General features: G+C 37.2%; 1 protein-coding gene across 3 annotated transcripts in view; it reads left to right on the top strand.

Moving 5' to 3' along the window:
- The window catches only part of HLCS (holocarboxylase synthetase), a 127,262-nt gene that overhangs the window by 91,569 nt on the left and 10,064 nt on the right, over positions 1 to 25,629 (top strand). For all 3 annotated transcript variants that reach the window (XM_055703383.1, XM_055703384.1, XM_055703385.1), the window contains 2 exons: positions 22,645 to 22,712; positions 23,717 to 23,877. In XM_055703383.1, the coding sequence (XP_055559358.1) occupies positions 22,645 to 22,712; positions 23,717 to 23,877 (229 nt within the window). The remainder of the gene's footprint in view (positions 1 to 22,644; positions 22,713 to 23,716; positions 23,878 to 25,629) is intronic.

The raw sequence follows: 25,629 nt of genomic DNA, 5'->3' as shown, positions 1-25,629 counted from the left end.
TCTTCTGTATAGAATGCTTGGTGGGTTTTGAAGGAAAAATATTTTTCATTGTAGCACTGAGAATAAGAAAATTCATAGACTTTCTGTATCTTGATTCTGGTCCGGGAGGGTTGTCCTGGACTTCAGTTATTTTGTTGAGGATTTGATAGTCTACAAAAATAAAAGCAGAGGACAGTGATGCTTTGCAATGTGGTCTTTGTTCTCATCAGCAGATCTTCTGATATTTGAATGCTTAACTGCTAATAAGTTACAATGTGTATCCCTGAGTTGTTGGAGGGAAGTTTCTGAGTGGTGTGGCTGCCTTGGAGGCCATTAGGTGTAATGTAGAGCTCAGGATATAAAGTACTAGCTGATGAATTCCTTTAAAAGACAAATTCTCGAGTTGCTAATTATTGTATATAAATTGTGAATGCTAGATGTCTACGTGTGTAGTGAAGTGTTTTGTAGAATGAGGATAAATAGCACATGAACAAGGAACCCAAAGTAAATAGTTTGTGTTGTATGAGCAACTCCAAGTAAAGAGGTCCATTAAATAGACAAAATTTTTGAAAATAAAACGCAGCAAATGCCAGAATATCAGTAATGATAAAGCTTCGAGAAAACCTAGCACTTGAACCAGTGAAACTGCTTGTTTGCCCTTTTCAGTGGCTATCAGTAGTTGAAATAAATAAAAAAAGCAAACAAACAAAATAAGTTACATCTGAGCCAGATCCCAAGGATCTACATCTTTTGGCTTGTATTGATTATTTCAATTGATGACCCTTTTCCACTGGAAGGATTTTGATTAATACCGGTCGGGGGATGGGTGGGGGGTGATCTATTTTTTTATGCATTTACTTCTTTTCCATCTTAGTGTTCAGAAACTGAAAATTGACATATATGATACTATATCAATGAATACTCATTACTAGTAAAAAAAGGGAAATAAAAAGCTGAGCCCTACCTTAAAGAAAAAGTGTCAGTATTTTAATTAAAGATCTCATTATACTGCTTACATTGGAGAGTGTCTTGCTATTCTAATAGTACAATACCAGTCAGCTGCAAAAGATGCAAGGTAATGTAACGTTCAGCAGGGATAAAAGTTGCAGTCACAGATGATTAATAGGAAAGTCAGGGGAAGGAAGAAACTGTAACTACTGTTTCAATAGGTGTGCAGAAAAATTGTTAATAAGCTTGTATAAGACGTTTCAGCTCTATACTCATTTTAACCCGCCCTTCTTTTTATTTGAAATATATGAGAATTTTTGAATATGGGAAGAAAAGATCCCAGAAAGCTTTTGTTTGTTATAGCATGGGAAGATGCTGTAAACCACAGAGCTAAAAGAAACTGACTACTTGTAGTATTGATTTCATAAGAAGCAGGCTTAATAGTGTAGAGATCTTTTTTCCTAAGGAACATAGTATTTCTTCGTTTCTCAAAGTTCCTTGTTTTAAATGATTGAGATAATTGTTGAAGTAACTCATTAAAACAAGAAAAAGTTTTGCAAGACATGATAGTACAATTTACTTAAACTTAAAAGATAGGAAAGATTTCCGTGAAAATTTAACCTCAATGGGATGTGAAGAAACGAATAAGTGAAATGTCAGCAGATTACCTGTGTATTTTTGTGGTTTAACAGTCGTGGGAGTTTAAGAGAATTAATAGCAAGGATGTGTATTGCTTTATGGGAAGAATGAACTGAAAATATGAAATTCTTACTTAATACATATTTCAGAGTTTAAAATGCATGATTCCTTTTTTATTTTTGGAAATAACCATACATGCACACATAGGAGTTTAGGCATACAAACACAATGGGACCAATTTTTTGGATTTCTGGTAAATCTCGGTGCTGAGAAGACTCTTTACTTTGAAGGTATAAATGGTTACTGCTTACAGTAACATTCACAACCAAGGTGAGTACCTGAGCTGAGATGAGCTAAGTAATTTCTCCAGTGTTGCTGCTTTGATGTTAACCAAGTGTCAGAATACAAAAAATGTTCATTATTGCTAAAGATGGCAGCTGGTTTCTACCTGTGTAAGAAAAAGTTGTTTCAGTGCTTGCGTTGCCTGATTACTCTCCTAGATTAACTCCTGAGATTGATGCATGTACTCTATACTATGCCACTTGTTACAACATAGCAGCGTTATGCACAGATGAAATAAAAAGGACTGTTATGCTTGTCAGGGAGGGGCGGTTGCCCCCTTTTTTTTTTTCTAAAGCCTTGGAATTCTAGGACATCTGCCAGCATTAGTTATCAACCAACTGCTTTGTGAGTACTTTAAATTAAAAGAACTTTATATTTGTAGTGCAAATAGTTGTATATGTACTAGTGTAAGTGTTAACTGTATCAGAAATAACTTTTAAAAATTGATTACATTCGGAATGAAGTGAAATTATAATATGAAGAGTCACTCTCTGAGAAAGAACAGACATGTGATTGGCACAAGGCCCTTTGAAAAGATCTTTGCTTTGGTAGGAAAAACCTGGCCCAAAGAGGCTTCTTATACTGAAGATGTGTATGTACCATTTTTGTCATCTTTCATCATCTAATTTACATCTCTTGAGAATAGGACCTTTAATGTTGCTAAAAGCAAGAATGACTTATATTAAAAACTATTATGTAAATGTAAATAAATGTAACCTTTCATTTTTAATTTTGTACATAGGCTTGAATCCACACTCTGAATAGAGAGTAAGGATTTTTCTTTGTACTTTTTAATGATTTGTGAGATTAAGTAGATTAGAAGCGTGCCAGGGCACATTATTCAGTATTTCTTTTTCAACAAGGTTTGTAGGTGCCTGTGCTCTTAAAATAGAAACAAATAACTATATATCTGCCATCACTACTGAAGAAGTTTCTAATTACAAAAGGTGACTGGCTGTCAAGACTCTTGCATTAATATAATGCTGTGTGAAGGCAAAGAGAGACAGAAGTCTTTTTGTGTTACTGTGTAAGTGAAGGTCTTGCATTAATGGTTTTGAACATGTATGTTTATCATGATGTGTGTACATTGTTCTGATGGCTGTGTGCAGCTCAGGAGAGTACAGTGTGTGTACTGAATAAGGATCTGAGACAAGACAGTCTCCTCTGTCTTCCTGAGAAGTGTGAATGGTGACTCTTCGTGAAGCCAGTCGGCTTGTTTTTAGTAGGTTGCCAGTTATTATCTTCTGGGGTTTGTTTTTCCCCTCCAGTTGCCATTGTGTCTAATGATATGTTTTTATAAGTTCAGTTCTGAAAGATAAGGGTGGGAAGATGTAGAGGAAACTGAAAATAATGTCACTGCTGAACTAAGAAATTTTGTAATTCTTAAATTAAAATCCTATTTTTAACCTAGTTGCGTCTGCATGGGTCTTAAAGTAATGATGTGCATTTTGTTTCATAACTGTCATTGTAAGCTAAGACAGTTAGATTTGGATAATAATTCTTCATGGAAGACTGAATTTCAGATATCAAGCCGATGAGCTGTAGCCTAGATTCAGTGGAAGGTGGCGAGAAAAAGAGCACTGAATCCCTGAGGCAATATAGTTTTCTTAATGATGGTAAATGTTGTATGGATTAACCAATCTGTGAAGAAAAGGTAAAGAGAAGGAAAAAAGTATTTTTAAAGTGCATCTTACAAGCCTAAATGTACATGCAATATTTTCAGTAATCAGATTGGACATGATGTTGAGTTGTTGACCACTTTTTCCTCTCAAGATCTTGGGAAGTCTCTTCTAGCCTTGAAGTCTTCCAGAAAAAAAGCTAATTCTTGTCAGTGTTGCTGTCCATCATCTTATTCTTGTTCTGTCTTAAACTGTAGTCTTCTTTGAAACAGTGACCAATTTTACTGTATAATGAGGTCTCCTTCGTGACTTAGAGAGGGTAACGACTTTCTCCCTGAACTTCTCTTGCAGTTTTCATCTGGAAAATATTTTCCAAATTCCTTGCTGTGAGGAGGAAGATAATGCTGTGTTTTGCTGACAAACAGCTGCTGTAGTTTGTTGCTGAGGTGATTTCATATAATGAGTAGAAGTATGGTGTTTCCCATTGAGCTTTGTTTCCTAGTTTCTGAATTCCAGTGTTTGCATAAATTAAATACGCACCATAACATGTACCTTTAAAAACTAAGGTCCTGAATGTGCAAATTTCTCAATCTGTTTTCTTAAATAAAGTAAGATGCCTACATTTCTAAAATGAAGGAGGGTATTCCTTAAGCAGAAGTGGAGCCAGGCAGACATCCAGGATGGAACGTGCCCGTCACGATCACTAAATGCAACTGCACTGGAATTTTAGAGAGGCAGAAAGTAATTGCAAAATTGGCATTTAGCCAGAGGCCCAGTATTACTATCCTGTAATATCAGGCATCAGTTATTTAGTAGAATAAAAATAGACTATTCTGCATATTTAAATGCACTTAACAGTAATGACTTCAAAGGATGTTTGCACTGTATTATGCCCATGATTCACAAATAATTAAAACTTCAAGACCTGAAAGTATCTTACAGCTCTGCACATAGATGAACTTCTGTTAAACTGTGTCCGTAATTTCACAGACCAAAGTGAGATGTAAGCATTTTTTGCAGTGTCTGTACGTGTTTTTTGCATCAATATATTGGGACTGGGTTGCATGTCTTGGAATGCACTTGAACTAACTTGCATGGCTGCAGTTTTACTCGTTCTCATTTGCATCATTACAACCAGAGGAAGTCAAAATAATTCTTTCGAACTTGATTTGATGAGCATCAAGTGCATATTTAAAAATGGAAGAAGTGCCATGGAAGTTCACTGTTTTGATTTTTCCACTTGAAGAAAATGATTGAACCAAAGACCATATACATTTAAAGGTGTGAAGGCATGACAAAGTCAATAATTTATTTTGTGCTTGTATAACATTTAATGTATAGTTTAGCTTAAGTTGTTTTGCTGTAATCAGTCTTGGACTTGTACTGCATGGACGTGAGATCTGGATGCTATAGAGGCACCACCTCTAGGAGTCGAATGTTCTAAAATTTCCTGTGTACTTTGCCTTGGATTATCAGACATAACAAATGCTGTGGTTCTACTGTGCATCTGTTGCATGACTAGTGAAATATTACTTGGCCTTGACGTTCAGTAGATGGATGGAAAATGAAAGTCCAGGTGACTGCTATAGAGGCCTAGAACTAGACATGGTAATTTGGGAGTGCCTGAAGCTGTTTTCAAGAGTGCTTTTCAATGCGTAGCATTAGATGAGTTTATGGTTAGAACTGCTGTCAGACATTCATTGTACTCTAAGGCAAAGGCACAGCATATTTGATTGTGTGCAGCAATGTCATATTTCTGGCACATGATGCCTGTGGCTGTGGGAGAATAAGAGGTTTTACATAAAACCTTTTCCATAATAATTTTGCAGTCATTTGCACATCCACTGTTTGATTTGTTTCTCTTACACCCAAGTGCTTTCATCCCCAGCCATGGGGTGTGTGATAAACATGATGGTTACAGCTCAATCTTAGACCATCATACTATTGTCTCTGATTTTTAGAAATACATGTTACTGATCCATGTCACCCGTGGGATTGGAGGTAGTACACACAGGCCTTCACTGCCTGCGCAAAGTCAGAAGTTCAGAGCCTGAACAAAGCATGTCCTTCAAGCTGCTCCAAATGAGCGACCTTGGTGAACATGCAAAGCTCTTCATAACGTTACTTATGCAGAATAGTAACACAGAGTAGTAGAACAGTAGTGCCCAATGTATCTAAGTCACTAACCGTATCATTTTTCAAAAACAGAGCTAGTATGCTTTTTGTGCTTTTATAATATCATCCATCTTTGGGTTTTCAGCTGCTTTGCCAATAGTTATCATTTAGCTTTTCAAGATCTCTTAGAAACACTGTAGATAAATAGTGATTAAGTGCATACTAACACGGGGAAACAGAACCACAAGAATTATAATTTTGCTTTGGATCCCACAGAGAAATACATGAAAAATTGTTTATGGGAAGATCTCATACTGTCAAAGCAGGATTGAATAGCAAGTAATGACTGTCTAGACAAATCAAATTGATTTCATCTAGTAATAGCAGATTGAAACCAAAGTTTTAACCATTCCTTGTATGCAATCTTGAATATTCAAAAGCATTAAAGAGGGGGACTTTGATCAAAATTTCAGTGTTATTTTTGACCCACTTTGAGTGACAAAGTTTTTCTTACCAAGTGTGCGCTGATACTGATAGTTTATCCTATTCAGCTTCTTGTTTCTTTTCTGTTTTAAAAAAAGATTACAAATAATGATAAAATATATATAATTTTCTCTGTTTATATAAGTGATGTCTAAAATGAACTCTGCCATGCCTAATGCCATCCTCATACGATAGCCCAATACACAGCCCTAACACTGGGATAGAAGAGCAAGCATCAGGACTGCAGAACTTCTGTGGCAACAGAAACTTAATCCTAGTTTGTCTGGGAAGGAGGCAGCCATGCAAACAGCTGCATTTCATGAGGCCTCATGGCAAACTGCCTTGCAGATAATATTTTCACTGAGTTGCAAGACAACCAAAACCATCAAAATGTAGTCCAGAGATGTTAGTCAGCCATGCAAATAACTTTGCTTTTGTATGGGAAGGCACATCTGTAATTATGTATTACTTCTTGCAAGTCCTTCAGTTTACAGTGAGTGCTGTTTAACTGGATTATCAAAAATTTTTCAGTAGAAAAGGGGGATTTTATTGATGTACATGTGCACTGGCAAAAAAAGGGGAGTTAAAGGAGTAACTTAATTTTGACTGCAAACACTTTTTTTCAGTTGTTAGAATGAGTTGATTTTTGTGTATTTATGTATGCCTCTAGAATATTACAAGCATTGTTTGGACTTAATCCTCACAGTGTCTGTTCCACATGGAAATAGCTGTTTAAGTTACAGTGAGTTTTGCTTAATGGACAGATAAAGCATTCTTCTGCTGTCAGGTTTTATATTTTGTAATCTTTTTTCTAAAATTCAGCCATCTTTTCTTTGTGGAAGTATCCTAAAAGCTAATGAATACAAGGAAATTCAATTATAGGAACTCTTCAAAATCAAAAGTTTATGTTCTTGTCAGAAGACAGATAGCATGTAATAAATAACCAAAGATGTATTTTATGTTAACTTGCAAGAAATTATTTTGACAGTAGAGTTTAGAAAAAGCATTTAAAACTGAGAACTTGACAATGTGTTTAATGATTTTGGAAGCCACCTTACTTTATCTGATATAGGAATAACTAATATAAGTTTTATCGCTCGAAATATGTGACTTGAGGGAATAATTTTTTTACTGTTAAAAAGATTTTTTAGTAGATTTTAAAAATGGATAGTCATATACATAATTAATTTTAAAATAAACATACACTAATAGGCAGTAAGCAAATGTAACTTGACCATATCCAACCATTCAGTTGCTGCATTAGATATGAAGATTTAGATTTATTAAAAAAAAAAATAATCTTTTCATCTTTTGTTGTTGTTAAACCACTGAGAATTTCCAGGTAGTGTCACACTGTAAATATGTGCCTCATACTTTCAGTTTGAGAGTTACGCTCCTTTTGTTGTGTTTGGCTTGCATTGCTGCGTGTCTCAGCTTTCAGGATCTGTAGAACAAAAACCTGACCGGAGAATTAGGTTCTGCCCTGCATATTTACAGAGGTCTATTTGATCATATCTGCCTGTGATTTTGGAATGAATGTTCCATTTCTTGCTGCATAAGAGTATCTGATGTGTAAAAGTATTCTGCCTGAGTTGAGCACTTAGCATATATCTCGCCTGTTAGTTAACTTCAGGCTCTGCTTATGTTCTGATGTATAGCCGTGGAATCAATGTAACACTTCTGCAACTTGATAGCTGAAACAGTTTAGTCTCTATACATGGGAAATATCCCTAGAATTCCAGAAAACCTGTGTGTTTATGTTCATAATAAGAACCCATATATTGGGTGATAGTCAATTCATTTACTGGTCTCAAAAGTCCATTATTTCTGTCTGTTCTGCTAATAGTAGTGGGGAATTTTGTATGTGAGAAAGAATCATTTCTCTGTGGTAGATGAACTGCAAGGAAAAACATAAGCCACTGCTGTCTTAGCCTTGTATTTTGCCTGTACTTGGCCTTGTAGCCCTTGTCAACCTACATCATGTAAATTCCAGACCGATTTGAATTTCTGTTGTTGAATCATTTGAGCCACCCTAGTGATAGCTCAGAAGCTAGAAGTTACACAAACACAAAATGATAGCTCCTGACCCAGAGCTTACAAATTGTGAATGAGAAAAAGACCTACAGGGACAGGATGACTATGGGATGTCAGACTAAATGATTAGTGAAAAAGGGTTTTGAAAGTGAACACAAGGAGCTAATAATATTTGCTGCAATAGAAAAGTTATCCCAGGAACTACAAGAAAGGTGATAGGAAGAAGAATTTTACACGTTTATTCTGAATGGATAGGAATAGAGCGTTCTGTTAGTCTTAAGTCCATGTTTGAAAGTCAAAATTATTTATGGAGTACTTGTTGAAAAAGTGGCTTTTTAAAAAAACACCTGAAAGGAAAAGTATTTCCTCACCCTACTCCTTCTCAGTTATATTCAGTGCTAAATATGTTGTGAAAGGTGGAGGAGACAGACAGCTGCAAACACTTGACATTTCTGTGAAGAGTTTCTTGTTAAAATTCTATTAGTGGAGAAAGGGAAAGGAGATCATTTTTTCTGAAGTGATCTTTCTCCTTTTAGGTGTCTAACTCCTTGGTATCACAGCGGAAGTGTTGAAACACCCTTCTTAAAACTAAGACCCATGTGGAGCGTGCATTACCAAAGATCTTCCAACTCTTGTGGGTTATGACCTATTGGATCCTGTTTTATCCAAAATTCATGATCATTTACATTAGAGCTTCTTGGACTTGGGAAATGGCTCTGACACTTCCCAAAATCCAAATGCTTTGCCTAGGAATGGTATGTTTACCACTAGCACTGAGAAAGAGTGAAGAGTAGTTCCCCAACATCACTTTATCTGGGCCAATATACTGGTTATGCAATTGCTTTTTAAATTTTTTGGGGGAATGAAGGAATTTAAGGTGCTACAACTAAGGCTCCTGTTTTAACTATAGCACAAAGACTGATTTGACTTGCTTGTTTCCATTTCTATTGTATTTGTACCTTTCTTAGTCATGGTTCAGTTTAATCTGCTTTGAGCAAAGTGGATGGCATCTATAGGGTTGTTGAAGATTACAGTTATTGATCTCCCTGACTGGAGCTTCAGCATCACAAATTGTATTTTCTTTGTCAGATGGATGTGTTTGAGAAGTTTCCTTGTGTTTTTCTGATTTTACTTAAGCGGTGTTTATACTTGTTTATGTTGCATGTCATGTTAGTGGTTCTGCTGATTCACTTACTAGGCCAGACTGCTGAGGCTTCACATCTGCCAGTGCTTTAGCCCAACTGAGTCGTTTTCATTGATAATTTGGATGACAGTATTGAGGTATGCCAATCAAAACCTGAACTCTGTAGGGAGGAGCTGTAAGGTTATAGAAAGGTAGGTTTCATATTCTAGATGATCTTGATGAATCAAAGAATGGCCTGAAATAGATAGGATGCAGCTCTTTATGCATAAGTGTGACATAGAGTAGTAATCAGGTGCAAATCTTTAAATTAAGATAGGGAGGTTGTGTATCAGTTTTCAAGAGAAGTTCTAGAAGTTTAAGTCAACAATTAAATAGAGGTTAAGAAAAGTCTTACTGGTGTAACAAACAAGGTGAGAACTGAGACTGAAATTCATACAAAAGTGCTTAGAATTGTGTTATGCATAAAGTGTACAGAGTAATCCTTCCAGTATGGCTCAGCACTGGGAGTGCTTAACTGGAGTTATTGGTCCAGTTTTCAGCGCCAGGCTTCAAAAAGTGTGGATTTGCTGGGCACAGTACAAAGCAGAGAAAAGGGAATAGTTCAGGGTCTAGGAAACATGAATCCTTAGATGGGGAGCGTGGGATATAAAAGGATATGTTTTTTTCATTAAAAGAAGACAAAACTGGTGTAAAGAAACCTTTACTCAAGTCAATGGTCCCTTACAGGAAGAAAAAGAATAAGCATTTCTCTGTTTTCAGTGGGTATGGGACAGCATTTTAATGCAGAAATGCAGGTACAGTCATTTTTCCTTTAAAATTGCTAAAGAAAAGTAGTTTGCCTAGGTAAGCTGTTGTTTCTCCATTGTTTTAAGTTTTTATGAGTAGTCTAGAGAAAGTTTTACCAGACATAGAAAAGGAAGGGATAAAGACTTAAATAGCACTTGAGGTTCCTTCCAACCCTCTGTGACTGTAGTGTAGAATTGTACCTTAGACTTACAACATAGCTGTCAAGCACTGACCTGTTGTTAGAGTAGGGCTAACAGTAGCAGCTTGTTTCCGTGCAGCAGTGGCTCATTTTGCCATGATTACAAATGCAAGGTATTGGGAGATAACCTTCTGCTGGTGGGGAGTGGATTTTTACTTCACACAAATATGCTAACTACTGATATTTTTTCTTCCACATATTTGTTGTGGAATTTGTGACTATTCCATATATATGTATGTCTGTGTTGATGCTTCCTATTTAAGACATTCTTCCCAGGTCATTTTTCTCCTACTCCAGAGCCAAAGGAATTATTTATTACAGACCACCCTAACCTTGGATAAAACCTTACTGTTTTGTTTAAAATAAAATACCACCATGTCTGTCTCAAAATTTCTGCTTGCTTAGTGTTAAGTACTGCTAAGAGTCATAGTATCATATAACAAATCCTCCAAGTCTTCCTCCTCCTCTTTGATGCTTGCTTCTATTGCATGTGATCTGAATAGTTCTGCTCATTCACTTACTAGCCCAGAACATCTCTGATAAAGCTTCACATCTGACTAAGCTTTAGCACAATTTAATTCAAGCGTCAGGGTTTACCGAACACCTGTTTTGTAGAAACGTGCCAGTAAAGCTGAATGACAAAGTTTCTTTTCTGTGCCTGGATTTTGCTTTTAACTTACAGCTAAAGAATGTACCAAAAAAATTAGGTGAAGGAGGACCCAGAGATCTGTCAGGAGGTTCAGAAATTATTTATGACAGATTTCAACTATTACTGTATTTGTACCACATAGATCTGACAAGCAAGTGCAAGAACCACATGTCATCAAACACATCCACTGAGAGCCAGTAACAGACAACAGGACTTGTGACCAGGTCCTGACTGTGGAGATACTACAGCAGAGTAATACCGCAGTAAGATGGGGGAGAGGGAGAAATGGCAGGGGGTGAGCCATCCTACAGTTCTATTTAGTTTTCATACAAGAAAGTTGAAGTACTGTTTATAGTGATACACAGTTAGAACTTGACGTGTTATGTTTGTCAGTATTTGCAAGTAATTCCTGAGTTTACTAAGGTGGTGTGAGAATGAAAGGCATTTTTTATTTTACAATATTTGGTATATTCAGACTTCATCATCCACTATGTGCAAATGTCAGTTGTCGTTGCTCAGAAGAGCGGCAAGATGCCATGATCCAAGTATAAGTTTACCTGGGGACCTGTATGGTTTCTTGCCCCCTAGCAATTGCTGCGTAAACAGCAGGTGTGATCCAGATATATGATTCAGGATGGTTGTGCAGCACTCCCCACTTGGATGTCTGCTCTCTGTAGTTCAGGGCTTTCCTCCTTCATCCACCTCTCATAGTAAGAGGTATTTGTATGTATTTTGTTGTCTTAAACTAAGCATTCCTTTGAACTTTACAGAAGTAGGAAGTTACTGCTTTTCTTGCATTTGAAGAATTTGAAGTAACAAGGCTACATGTGGACCTTTGGGTTTTCTCTTACCCACCCTGACAAAGAGAATTCACTGTTTCAGGATTTGAATATCAGTCACATTTTGTGTTGAGTCTGTGGTTAAAGTCTACGTTATGATGATTGTTTCTGGAGTCTACAGAGGATGCTGTGGCCAGCATAAAGTAACTTCCTTATTTTGAAATCCCTTCTTAATCACCCATGAAATTAACTATTGGAGTCTGCCTTCAAGTTGGCACAGTCTAATAGTAGGGGTTTAAAAAATATTTAACAACATATTTGGAAACAGAACTTTTCTGTTCTTTATTTATGTTTTTGAATGTTGGCTCTTGCATGAGAAAAGCGCTGTATGGTTTAATACTGAATTTAGAAATCTTGTGGTTTCTGTTGGCCCTAGGAAGAAGCAGCTAGTATAAGACTCCAGTACTTGATGAGAGCATTTTTTGTGTTTTAATTATTAGACAAATGAATTCAGAGCCAACTGAGTTCAGCTATTGTGTTTATTGCCTTTTTTTATTCACCATAAAGAGCGCAATAATTTTTCTGGATTACTATCTCTAACATGATCTGCAACTTAAAATCAGAAAAAAGTTGAAGTATCATCAGTTCTGTCTTCACACAGGGAACAAGAAATTGCAGGGAAGTTCTGTTCAGGGATGTTGAAGTATAATGTTTAGGATTTATAATGCAGCTCAATGCTTCATTTCAGGTCAGCTCAACAATGAATTAGAAATGCATATAGGACTTCTAGGCCTTGTGAAGGTTCCAGTTCAGGATAAGCCCATGTTGCTACTCTGGCTGGTAGGCCAAACTCCTCATCCAAAAGTGCGTCCCCTGTGAAGCATCGCATGGCTTATCAAAGAGAAACCACAAGTTGGATGGCAGATGTAGCTCCTTAACAGAATCTGAGGCTTCAGGGGGAAACCGAGGCATGTGAAAACCCAGTTTCTGTACCATGGGTGGATACATTTCAAAGTTTAAATCGTTCAAAACCATAGTATTTCCATATATTTGAAGCAATTGATACATTTTTGACTAAGCTGAAAATACTCCAGAAAAGTGTTAAGTATTTTAAAGAAAAAATTACATTGTTTCAGATAAATTAATTCCTCCTTCTCTTAGAGAACAGTGGCTTTGCTGAATCTGTATTTTCTATAAAAAAAGGTATGAGCATGGAAAACATCTAATCAGGTCTAATAATGCCTTTTAAAAAATAGTATTCTAAACTTTACTTGCTAAACAAAGTACTTAAAATGCTAACTGAAATTTTAGAGCTAAATTGCCATTTTCTAAGAATTTTTTTTTGAAATGCCTCTTACTGGAACACTCTTTAAACAAAAAAATTCCTTTTTTTCCCAGGTTCTCATTAAATTTATCCTTTTGAATTAACCTCTTGCATTATACTTAAGAAATTTCTAGATGCTACACGTTTAAGCTTTTTTAATAGAGAAGGACTAAAAAGCTGACATTTTTTTCTCTGGGAGTTTTGCAATTAAATTCTGGGCTTATTGACATAGAAGGAATGCAGTGCTTTTGACCGCTTTTGCACAGCAAAACCGTGTTAGTAATACTGTTTGCTAAATTTTCATATTTCACAGAGCTCAATGGAAAAAAAGACATGCAAGTAAAATAATTGTGCTTTACCTGCTAGTTTATTAAGCCATAGTTGTTTTGTAATAGTTGTAACACCTGGCCAAAATTATGAAGATTTGATGTAATGCCAAGTAACATGTCAAATTACCATCTTCACGGCAATGCTTGTAACACACATTGTACAGTGTATCCCATATCATAGAAATAAGAATATAAATAAGCATTTAGAACTTAGAAGTTCTGTGTGAATTTTTAAATTACATGGTGAGAGAGGCACATGGAAATTCAAAAATTGAGACTCATGCTTTTGGCCAAGGAAGAAAGTGGTAACAAAGAAATTTGCATGAAATTTTAGTTAATTGTTTTTCACGTCAAAAATATTTTTCAGAAAGAATGTTAAACTAACCAACAGGTCCCCCAAAGGTAAAATCTAATCTGTAGACCACAAGAAATGTCCAACAGCATAAAAATTTGCTACCTCTTGTTTTAGTGTAGGGAAACTATTGAGTGTATCTTTAGAAAGAGGAGGGAAAAAAATTATTTTCCAGTTAGCATTGGATTGGGAAGATGAAATTTACTACATCCTTAGGTTTATAGCGACAACCACATTACCATTATCATAAACCACCAGGGCCTAAATTTGGAGCACAATATATGTTGCAGGCATAAAATAAAAGAAACAAAAGCAAATCACAGAAGAAAATCAAAGTCTTTGAGCTATAAATTACTTCTGTGATTTTAAGCATGACTGGTTTTAATGAAACTTGCAATAGTAAAAGGATAAAGGGAAAATTATTCATCTAAGGAAAATAAGCATTATTGCTAATTTTTTAGATCTTCTACAGTTACTTAGCAAGAAGTGGGTGGGGATTTGTTGCAATGCTTCAGTTTTTCCCAGTCTGCAATGGAAACCTCTGTGAAGGATCAGAGGAGGTCAGCTACCTTCTGCTTACACAGAATTCTTTTTCATGCTCACTTCAATTTACACGATATGTCCACTTTCTTTTGTTCCACGTTAAGCCTAACTGTTTGAGTGGCTACTTGGGAATAACCTCATCACTTCTGCAGTGGAATGTGGCAACTGTTTAACACCCTGTGTGATTTAAGACAGGAAATGAAGTGCTGTCTTAGTAAATTGCAGAGGAATTTCTGTAAGGAAATGTAATTACCCAGACTAGAAATTGGCCAGAATATTAAGTTAAAATTGCTGTGTATGCAAAAAGTTCTTGGTTGGCTATTTCATCTGAGAGGTGACTTTAAGTAGTAATGTATGAATTCAGAATCACTACACATTATTTTTGAGATCCTAGTGCTTGCAATGCATTAACATACAAGTGAATCTGGTACTGATTTAAAAATAGATTTGCCACCTTACTGAAATGTTGTTGTTTCTTGCCATACTGTATGGCGTCACTTAAGGTTTCCTTCTCAGAAGTGACCGAACTTGTACACTCTTATAGAATCATAGAATAGTTTGAGTTGGAAGAGACCTTTAAAGGTCATCTAGTCCAACGCTCCCCCCTGCAATGAGCAGGGACATCTTCGACTAGATCAGGTTGCTCAGAGCCCCATCCAGCCTGACCTTGAATGTTTCCAGGGATGAGGCATCTACCACCCCTCTGGGCAACGTGTTCCATTGTTTCACTGCCCTCATTGTAAAAAAAAGTTCTCTTATATCTAGCCTAAATCTACTGTCTTTCTGTTTCAAACCTTTACCGCTTGTCCTATTGCAACAGGCTCTACTAAAAAGTTTGTCCCCATCTTTGTTATAAGCCCCCTTTAAGTACTGAAAGGCCACAGTAATGTCTCCCCAGAGCCTTCTCTTCTCCAGGCTGAACAACCCCAGCTCTCTCAGCCTGTCTTCATAGGAGAGGTGCTCCAGCCCTCTGATCATCTTTGTGGCCCCCCTCTGGACTTACCTCTTAACATGTCCATGTCTTTCCTGTGCTGAGGACTCCGGAGCTGGACGCGGTACTCCAGGTGGGGTCTCACCAGAGCAAAGTAGAGGAGCAGGATTACCTCCCTCAACCTACTGGCCACTATTCTTTTGATGCAGCCCAGGATATGGTTGGCCTTCTGGGCTGCAAGCGCACATTACCAACTCATGTCCAGATTTTCATCTACCAGTACCTCTAATTATTTCTTCGCAGGGCTGCTCTCAATCCCTTCATCCCCCAGCCTCTATCGATACTGGGGATTGCCCCAGCCCAGGTGCAGGACCTTGCACTTGCCCTTGTTGAACCTCATGAGGTTCAAATCGGCCCACTTCTTGAGCTTGTGAATCTAATGAAGTGTGATGAAATTACTGTTAAAAGTGACATCACTACAGGCTGCATTGATCTGTATGTTTTAAATTTTTTATAGCATCCGTACTGTGCTTTACTTTGACAAAAGTGGTTAGATCTGGTTTTGATCAATATGTTTATAACTTTTTATTCCACTCTGAAGATTCTATTCTTAACAAGTTATGATAAATATGTTTCACTGCATTCCAGTAAGTATTCTGTTTCTTAAATCTTGGCATTGGTCTTCATTTTTTTAATGAAATGTGTTTCATTGCCATTTGTCCTATGTTAACTTTTCAGTGTGCTTCAGGTAGCTTTTTCAAATTAAAAAAAGGTCATAAATTGAAAAGATTATTTATTATAGGGAAAAAAATTAAATCGATTGTTCAAAACAGTAGAGGTTTTTGCTTTTCAAATTAAAAATTGAAACATCTTTAACTCCTAAAGTCTTCTCACATCTCCCTTGGAAACTCCCTCCTTTACTGTAACTTTGTGGTCTTGATGATATTCACAGAGAAGCTGATTTACTGAATAAAGAAGTTCTTTAAGTTTCCAGTTTTGGAACATTACCAGTGTGTCTGAACCCAGGTTTCAAATTTTACTGGCATTTTGTTGGCAAACCAATTTTTTGGAGTCCTTTCTCATTTGGGTATGTTTCCTGACACCTTTGGCTGTATGGTACTGTGTTTTAAAATTCTCTTTTTCTTTTTTTTAAGAGGAAAAGCCTATAAACATATACAAAGGACTAATTATAAAATATCTGGTATAAAAATAGAGAGACAAGAAAATTACCAGCTGAAAAATGCAGTGAGCAGGAAAAATGAGCATTTAACGGTAAGAGTTTTGCTCTGCCTGTTCAGCAGGCCTGATTCTCAAAGCAATTCCACAGGCAAAGCATGCAGTATTCTGAGGCCATAATATGGTAATTTAAATCAAGGATAAGTACATGGGTGGTACAAAAGAGGTGGTTTAGTCTTCCCTTCTAGCCACTGGCCTCTTTTACTGTTGCTTCCCTTTTGCCAACAGCAGTGTTCATTTGTGGTAAGCCAGATTACAGCATTGATCCAGCTGAAAAATAACTCACATGTCTTTGCCCTACTTACAGTCTTCCTGTGTACTGCAGTTCTGTTGGAACTGTTGTTATTAGCGCACTGCTCTCAAGACTAACCAACTAGCCAAAGCATGTTTAAGTTGCTCACCTATGTCATTCATAGTATTAACAGGTTATTCCTTGCTGATGAAGTAATGACTAGTACAAGACAATCTTTTTGTAGTACTTACTGAAGTAAGGTACAAGAAACCAGCAGTCCAAGTTAGTTTTCCACAAGTCTGGGACATTGTAATCCCTTACGCTTTTTCTCACTGGTGTAGGACTTTAATGTATCTAAGGAGTTCAAAGAGAATTTGACACTAAATGGTCCTTTCTGTACTAACATTGCTATAGTGTATATATAGTGTACCAACTCACTACAGTGAAAGAAGCTATGAATTTTTTTAATAAAACAGAACTGTGTGTTCATGTAGTAGTGTATTCTGGCATGTATTTTGCCAGCTGGATGTAGGCAGTCATGACAGTGCTGAGTGGTAAGATTCCTATAATGTAAATAAGCCTCAGTAGGATAAACAGTTTAGGTGTTCTTCTACCTGTCTCAGTTGTGTGAGTCAACCTTTTGGTAGCCTGCATATTGCACCTGGTCATGTATAACATACTGCATGGAAAGTGGAAGATGGATAAAATCAAATATTTGGGCTAGTAAGAGAGTGTGAAAATTACTTTAATCTAGAATCCTACTTGGGATAGGCAATCCCAGTGAACAGCCTTTGGGCTAAATTGCTAATTTAGTAATTAGTAGCTAATGGCTAGTTTCTGACTGATTTCAACCAAACTTAAAAGACAGCTAGAAACACCAGAGATATACCAAGTTTCTGCACATTTCCTGGAGTCAAAGAATCACTCAGATTGAAAGGGATTCCTGAAGGTCTTTAGTCCAACCTCCTTCTTTTAAGCAGGGTCAACAATGAATTCAGGCCAGTTTGTTCAGGGCTTTTTCCAGTCAGATCTTGTAAACCTCCAAGGACAGAAATACTCTGCAGCCTCTCTGGGCATCCTATTCCAGTGCTTAGTTATCCTCACAGTTCAATGTTATTTGCGAACTTGATTAATGTTCATGCCATTTCCTTCTACATGTCACTGGTAAAGATATTAATATATTAAATAGAATAGGCCTCAGGATGAACCCCTAAGGAACTGCAGTTGAGTCCAGCCTACAGGTAGAGTACAAACCATTACTTTTCAATCCCAGAATCCAGACGCTTTTTGCTCACGTGATAGTGCATTCACCTAGACCACAATGCCAAACTTGGATACAAGGATGCTGTGAAAGCCCATCGTGAAGGTGGCTGCATTTTTGCACTTTTGTCCAAAGCAAATTTGCCCTTCTCAATTTTTCTGGGACTGTGGTGATAGAAAACATCAGCCAGCTCTCTCAGCACTCTCAGATGCATCCCATCTGCTCTCATGAACTTGTACGAGTCAAGATTTCTCAAGAGATTTATGAGATCAGTCCTTTTCTGCTGTTGGTATTTTCTGTTCTTGAACCCTGTCTGTACGTGTAAAGGCTTGGGAGAGCTTGCTGGTGAAGACGGGGGCGAAGAATGCATTGAGTAACCCAGACTTATGTGTGTCTGCTGTGTTTTTGCCTCAGTCAGCTGTGACCCCAAATTTTCCTTGTTTATTCTTATCATGTAGTAGTAGAAAATCTTGTTGCCATGTTTCTTGCCAATCTCTACTGTAGCTGACCTACCGTAGTTGAGCTTCAGCTTTCCTAACATCATCCTTACTTGTCTGGACAATGTTTCTACTTTTTGCCTTAGTAGTGTTTCACCTTGCTTCCATCTCGTTTGCATGTTCTTTTTACAGTCACAAATTCCCTTTTTAGCAATACCAGACTCCTTGTTCATCAACTTCTTTTCCTCAGTATTGTGATGGACTCTTATTTTGTCTGTGGGAGGTTGTCTTTCAAGACCAGGTCTGTTGAGTGCCCTTGCCCTTCAGAGCTGCCTTTCATAAGATTCCATCTGTCAGGTCCCTGAATAAACTGAATTCTGCTGTCGTGAAATCCACGGTTTGTACTGTATTACTTGCGTTCCTGATTCTCTCAGCATTGGTTCATGTTTGCTATGGCCAAAGCTGCCACAGATGACCACCTCCCCAGTCATCACTCCCTTGTTTGTAGCAGATTGAGCCAATCACTCCAGTTGATCATCTGGTATTTGGGTTAAGAGCTTGTCCTTAGCGTTCACTGCAAGTCAGCTGGGATTGTTTGCATCATGCTTTCTTTGCCTTTTAGCAGGTACTGGGAGATGGGAGTCTCTGATGGGAATTGGGATCCATGATCTGCAGATGCCCTGAAGTTGCTCAAAAAGACTTTTTCCACTTCCTGCTTCCAATTAGGTGGTCTGTAACAGACTCCCACCATGATGTCATTCTTGGTGGCTTCTTTTCTGATCATGGCCCACCAGCTCTCAGACAGACTACTGCCTGTTTTACAGATGCCCTCCATATCTTTGAGCTCCTTCAGGTTTTCTTGTTCTCCTGAAAACAGGTTTCCAGGTAGGAGAGACCCCCATCAATGCTGCCTGCAAGGAGTCTGCAGAGTGGACTCGAGAGTTACTTATTCTGCTTGTCCAGCATGCCCTCTGGCAGGTCATTCAGCATGCAGAGTGTGGAATGAGACACAGCGTCATGCAGCTGAGGGCTATGAAAAGGAGGTGGAGGGCAAATGAGAGTTTAGGAAAAATATTAGTAGGCACACTGCTCATTTTCAAATTGGACATAATGGACAGAAACAGTGGATATAAAGTAGTAAAGCAAGTGTTCAGGGCACCTTTTTGTCCAAAATAATGTAAGAAAATGGTCGAAAGGCATGTTCCTTTCCATTTGACTAATAATTGAAAGGAGTTTTATGTCGCTTTTGTAATGCTCTATAAACAAGCTATTTGAGAGTGAGATTTTCAGGCAAGGAACTTGAAGTGAGGGGAGAAATCTGTTCATAACTTACCCTCTTGTGCCCAGGTATTTTAACATCTGGAATGTAATGCTGCCTGTTGTAATACCTCTGCAATACTGTAACACAGCAGGATGCATTAATGAGAGTTTCAATCTTAAACCCACAACATCAATGAAATTTATAGTTGTCAGACTGTTAACATTATTCAAACATAGTTTTTGTGGTTTCAATTCCCATTTTACATTCATGTAGGAAGAAAAGTCATTGTGTTGACTAGCCATGAAGACAGAGTCCTCCTTAGACTTGAAATTTCTATAAAACAATTAAGTATTGTTTATTACTCTTGACAGCATTCATAGTATGAACTACACGGTGGGGGGAGGGTATTTGTATAAAAAATTTTGATAGAATCTCTCTCTTAATATTTCAGATGGTTTAATATTCTTGAATAGTAAAAGTGTCTTGTTCAAGTTTTGGAAAATACCACAAAAATGTTCAAAGCAGAAAAGAAAATTTTACATAAAATTCTAGTATCATCTTCTATGGTCATATAGGTGCCATCTGATACTCTTCCTGATGGGTAAATTTGTCTTCAGATGTTTCATGTTTCCCTACTCTTGTACCTCAGGGTGGTCTTTTGACTTAATATGTAGAGCAAGTTAGTTAAAGAGCACAGAAGAGAACAGAGAATTTCTTGAAGGAAAAAATTTTGGGGGGAGAATGTGGTGGGCACTGTGATTAAGTCACTCTGCAGAAAAAATGAATTGTTAAATGTGCAGCTGATTAAGTTGAAAGAAAAGAAGGGAAGTCAATATGTAAAAATGTGCACGTATGGTTACTCTTTTCTGGCAAAGAAAATCCAAGTTGTTTCTCCCAGAAAAAGACTAACAAGCACACACAATTTTCAAAGCTCTGAAGTTTGAGGAGGCTGTTGTGTGGGGGGAAGGTTATTAGCATAGGCTTCATAGTAATTCCAGCAGAATCTCAGGAAGTAGTAAAAATAAATCTATCTGTCTCTTGCTGTATCTGTCTGGGTATTAACAACTTCCCCATGTTGTGACCATTAAAGAATTTCTTCATGGCCCTTAAAAGTACAAACTCGGTCTCTGTGTTTAATATGTTGTTACCTGCTGCCAAGCCTCTAATAGCTACATTCATATGTTCTGTTAATCATATCTCTTTGTTCTAGAGGCCTGTGTTTTGGATTCATAATTAACTTTTTTCCTGTTCTGATTTTTCCTCCCATCATGGCAGCAATGACTCCCCCCCCCCACCTCTTTAAAAGCAAATATGTCAATGGAGAAGTAACAGAAGTCAGGGTATTTCAACAAAGCCTGTAATCTCTTCCAAACTGTGCTTCCAAATTTAAATTAGATTTTGTGTTGTGAAACCATGAACTTGGTGTTGTAACTGAAATCACGCTGTTCCCAGAAGACTGGGCTGAAGCCTCATGAGCTGTGGAGGGTTTTCCCCCTAGGTCCCAGCATAAGAAGAGGCTTTTTTTAAACGTTAAATGTTGGTGGTAAATAGGTGTGCCTGGTCTCAGTGTATAATCCGTAGGGTCCAAAGGAAAGAATTCGTGAGTTGTATTTCATGTGAACTGCAAGGGGACTAGCAAAAAGATCTTCTGGCTATTGGTTTTTGACAATGTCTCACTGATTCAGAATTAATGTGGGAAAACATCGTGGAGCTTGTTTATGGCTTCTGTCAGTTTGGGTTCAAGTATTTCTAATTAGCGAAGGCATTTGTGGTCCAGACTTTGCTTGAGGCTTCCAATAAACTCCCCATTTTGATCATCATGAAAGGCAATTGAACCATTTGAAGGGTATTCTGAAACCTTGGGGTTTTTACTTGCGTTTCACTACTGATACAGCGCCAAGCATTACCGAAGCCCTGCTTTTCAGCCTGCAAGGCAGGAGGGATGGATAGTTCCTTAGCTTGTTGCTTGCATAGACTTGTGCTGTGGGCAGCAGGGGGGACACTTCTGCTTGCCGCTGGTCCTTGGTGCCCATGGATACTGGCTTGATTGCAGAATTTGAAACACATTTCATACATACATGAAATTCAGAGGAAATAGTTTTAAATACTACTCTTTGTTGATTTGAACTGCATTTATCTCCACGACAAAATTGCTTTTATATGAATGAACAATGTGACATTTGTGGCCATATTAGAAGTAGATCTGTAGGCTATACATCACTTTCTAGGTTTACCTTGCTGGCAACGTCTTGAATATGTTTTATCTGTTAAATAACTCTTCCTGAAAATGTGAAATGGAGGAGGATTGTAGTACAGTTCAGATCTGGTTTAAAGTGCCTTGAACTAAGTTCTCACAGTAGGGTTTTTTCTTCTTTCTTTAAGTCTAGCATTGACTCATTTGGTGGTGTTAAAGTGCTCTTTCTACTTATCCCCAGAGGAAAGTTAGTATTCTTTTAAGTGAAACTATTTTAAAAGCAGAACACAAGCCTAAAATAAGCCAGTGTTCTCTAGAGTTCTCAGAAGGTGTAGATTTATTTACTGTAGTTAAATCATAATTAGTTCTCAGGGGATAGTGTATCTTTTAAACTGCTTTATTGCCACCATATTGGTTTTCTAAATAATCAGAAACTGCTGCTCTTATATTCTGTAGTATGAACAAAAATTTGCTGTAAGTAGAAACAAATGTCTAGAATTGCTAGTTGTCACTTAGTGAAGATAGTGACACGCAAAGAATAAGCACTTCAAGAAAACATATGTTATCAGAAGGCACCTTAATTGAACTATAGCTATAACTTTTCCCAGTGTAATAGATGTAGTAATGTTTTACTTTATCATTTTTCAGTTAATCTTATTTTAATATTCTAATGCTTTTTGGTCAAGAATAAATGTTAACTGAAAACGGATAAATGGTAGTGCAATGTTAACATAAAATATTACCTGATACTTAAGCCTAGATTTTCTTGAATGTAGCTTAGTGTTCCAGCTGATAAGCATGGGGTTGTTTTTTTTTCCTAATTGGCAGGTTAATGTTCAAGTTGCCTGAGGAGATGGGTTTAATAGCAATTGCTGTTCGACAAACAGAAGGGAAAGGTGAGTGAGTTTCCTTGTAGTGATAATAAATGTGTATTAAGCATATGAAATAAGGCATTTCAATGTCACCTAGCTGCCTTAAACATTTATTATGAGTGTTTTTGATAGTATAACATATAGAATAATTGTGTCCTCTTCTCCTCCCATGTGAACTGTGCATTCAAACTCAAAACCTAAGTTAATTGAGACCAAAGTAAACATTTTCAGGATGTTTGGTGGCTTTTGCAGAAATGATTTAGTGGTCTTCTAGATTCTGCCAAAAAGTCTCCCCGGTCATGGAAACTGCCGTCACTACATTTAGTGCAATACAAGTCAGACTTCCAAATCAGAACTCCTTTCTGACTTAACAAGAGCAAGACTGAGTCTTGACTTGCTCTGAGACAGAGGTTTCTTGAGTCTGCAGGACATGCCTTAACTGACATGGGGGTTTTCACAATCTTTTGCAAATAAATGTAAGCAAGTTCTGTCCCTTTCCCAGGAAGGTGCTAGCACTGATTTAAAAGCCACACTCGTTTTGTTAGAAGAACACAGTGTCCAATTCTAATAAGCTCTAATGAGCACAGATCTTCATGAAGGTGGTTAACCTGGCTTTTGATACAGATCTAGCTTGTGACAAGTTGATTCACAATGTGGATGGATTTCTAGATGCCCACAGTGCATCTTCACAAATACTCTTTCACGTAAACGAAGCAAGGTTTTTTGAAATGTGTATGTTATCAGATAACAGGACAATCCTGGAAGCAAGTGCTTTAGGACATTTTAGGAAACTGAGTAGCAGCATCCCCATTAAACAACCTGTAGGTTTTTTTAAAGACAAAGTTTTGCAGTTTAACCGTTTTTATTTCAAGATTAGTTTGGAGACTCCATTACAGGACTTATGGTAGATTCTTGGGTGGGTACTACTGAATCTTTCTCTTTTGTAGCTATCTACATTTAAAAAGTGATCTTTTCTATAAACGTATTCTTCTTGATTTGAAGTCAACTTTTTTTCTCTCCCTCCCCAGGTCGTGGTGGAAACGTTTGGCTCAGTCCAGTGGGCTGTGCACTATCCACTTTACATATCGCCATTCCTCTATATTCCAGCCTGGGCCAGAGAATTCCTTTTGTTCAACACCTGGTGTCCTTGGCAGTGGTAGAATCAGTTAGATCAATACCAGGATATGAGGTATGTCATTCTAATTTATCTCAAAATTCCTGTTTCGATTTTCATTAAATTCAAATTTTAACTATGTTTTCTGTGTGTAGAATGTCTGAATGCATAATATAGTTCTTCAGCACTAATATAGTGGTAAACTTAACCTTCATCCATGCTTGTTTATTTATATGTTTTAAGAAATCTAGTGTACATATGATGAATACTGTCTTTTACTGATCTGATCAAGTATACTATGATCATTTCACTCATCATCTTACGAAACTTAAGACTCAGTCTTCAGCAGTAAAGAAAACGTCAATTTTGTTTGTCTAACAATTGAGTTAATTTGTTTTGATTTTGAAGTAGTTGGGGAAGAGGGAGGAGGGAAAAATGAATAAAACTGACAAATCCTTTTCTGCTTTTTTTGTTGGTGCTGTTTCAGTGGTCACTTTATCCCTTTTAAAGGATTTTTCCAACCCTTGTTTAAGTTTGAAAACTGATTTCTAAAGCAAGAACTTAGGAGTATTGCTCTCAAGAGGGAATCAAGTGTCCTGTCATCAGTATTAAAATGAAGAACCAGTCTTCTTCCTCACCCCATATATCTCCCTTTTAATGTTACCATTTCCTAATATTTGCTAACTATAAAACTTTGGTATTTTACAGAAGTAGTTAACTAAAGCATATGTTTCCTATATTACAGAAAATCAATGACTTATACACATTTACACATGAACTTTATTATAGTGGCACCCAGTAGCTTTGCTGTAGTTTAGGGTCTGTCAGCCATTCTATTAAAACCTTCTAACTTCAGTGCTTCATAACTTGACTATGAAAACAAAATGCTTCGGGCTAAAATTTGCAATATAAAATATTTGGCTAGAGTGAATAATTTAACCATTTAAAATAGAAGGGACAAGAGTTAGTTTTATAAAATATGGGTCTGACTGGGGAAGGAGTTAATTTATGAATGGAGGTGGTTTTGCTTCTGTACGCCTACCCTGGTATACTGTGGCATTTTTTATTTTACCCTGTTTGTGAGGCAAAAGGTGACTGAGGTACTAAATATTAATATAGAAATGGTATGCATCAATAATCCATGTACTGTGTATAGCACATGTATAATACATAGCTGGCTCTAACCAAGACAAAGCTACTGAATCTCTTTGATAGTCCATCCACCCTAGACAATGGGTGAAACCAGCATTAAGGGTCTGGACTGAAGTACGTTAAATCAAGGAAATTCAAAGTTTTATCAGAAACTCAATTCTTAAATTTCCCCTTTAGACTTGGGTAACACAGGGCTTTTCTTTATGTCAGATGAACATCTATGCCATACACACTGCAGTAGCTATAGAAAATGTGCAGATCTATAGATGAGGTTTCATTCTCCTCCAAATTTCCATACCTCCCTGTGTGTATGTCAGAATCTTACTAATACTTTAACACACTCTAACATTGTTCGCCACGCTCAAAGTCCATTTCAGTCAGGATTTCCATTCAGAAATCCTAAATACCTGTGTCTCAGCTTATGAGCCAGTTGTCATTTTTAGGATTGCCATGAATGTTAACTGTGCTAAACAGGCAGCAACGGAGGCCTTTGTTCTGGGGCCTTGCAGAGAAAATCTGACCGCTGAGTTGGAAGTTTTACTGTTAGATGTTAGTGCTGCAAATGCAAGTGGGTCTTGTATCAAGAGAATGAGTTGCTTTCCCATTCTGAGGACAGCAGGCATCTCTCTCTAGTAAATGAAGATAAGAATGTGCTCCATTTCCAGCATATTTTGT

The sequence above is a fragment of the Falco cherrug genome, chromosome 2, assembly GCF_023634085.1.
Source record: "Falco cherrug isolate bFalChe1 chromosome 2, bFalChe1.pri, whole genome shotgun sequence".
Lineage (NCBI taxonomy): Eukaryota > Metazoa > Chordata > Aves > Falconiformes > Falconidae > Falco > Falco cherrug.
The sequence above is the reverse complement of the archived record's forward strand: the minus strand, read 5'-3'. Positions and strand labels throughout refer to the sequence as shown.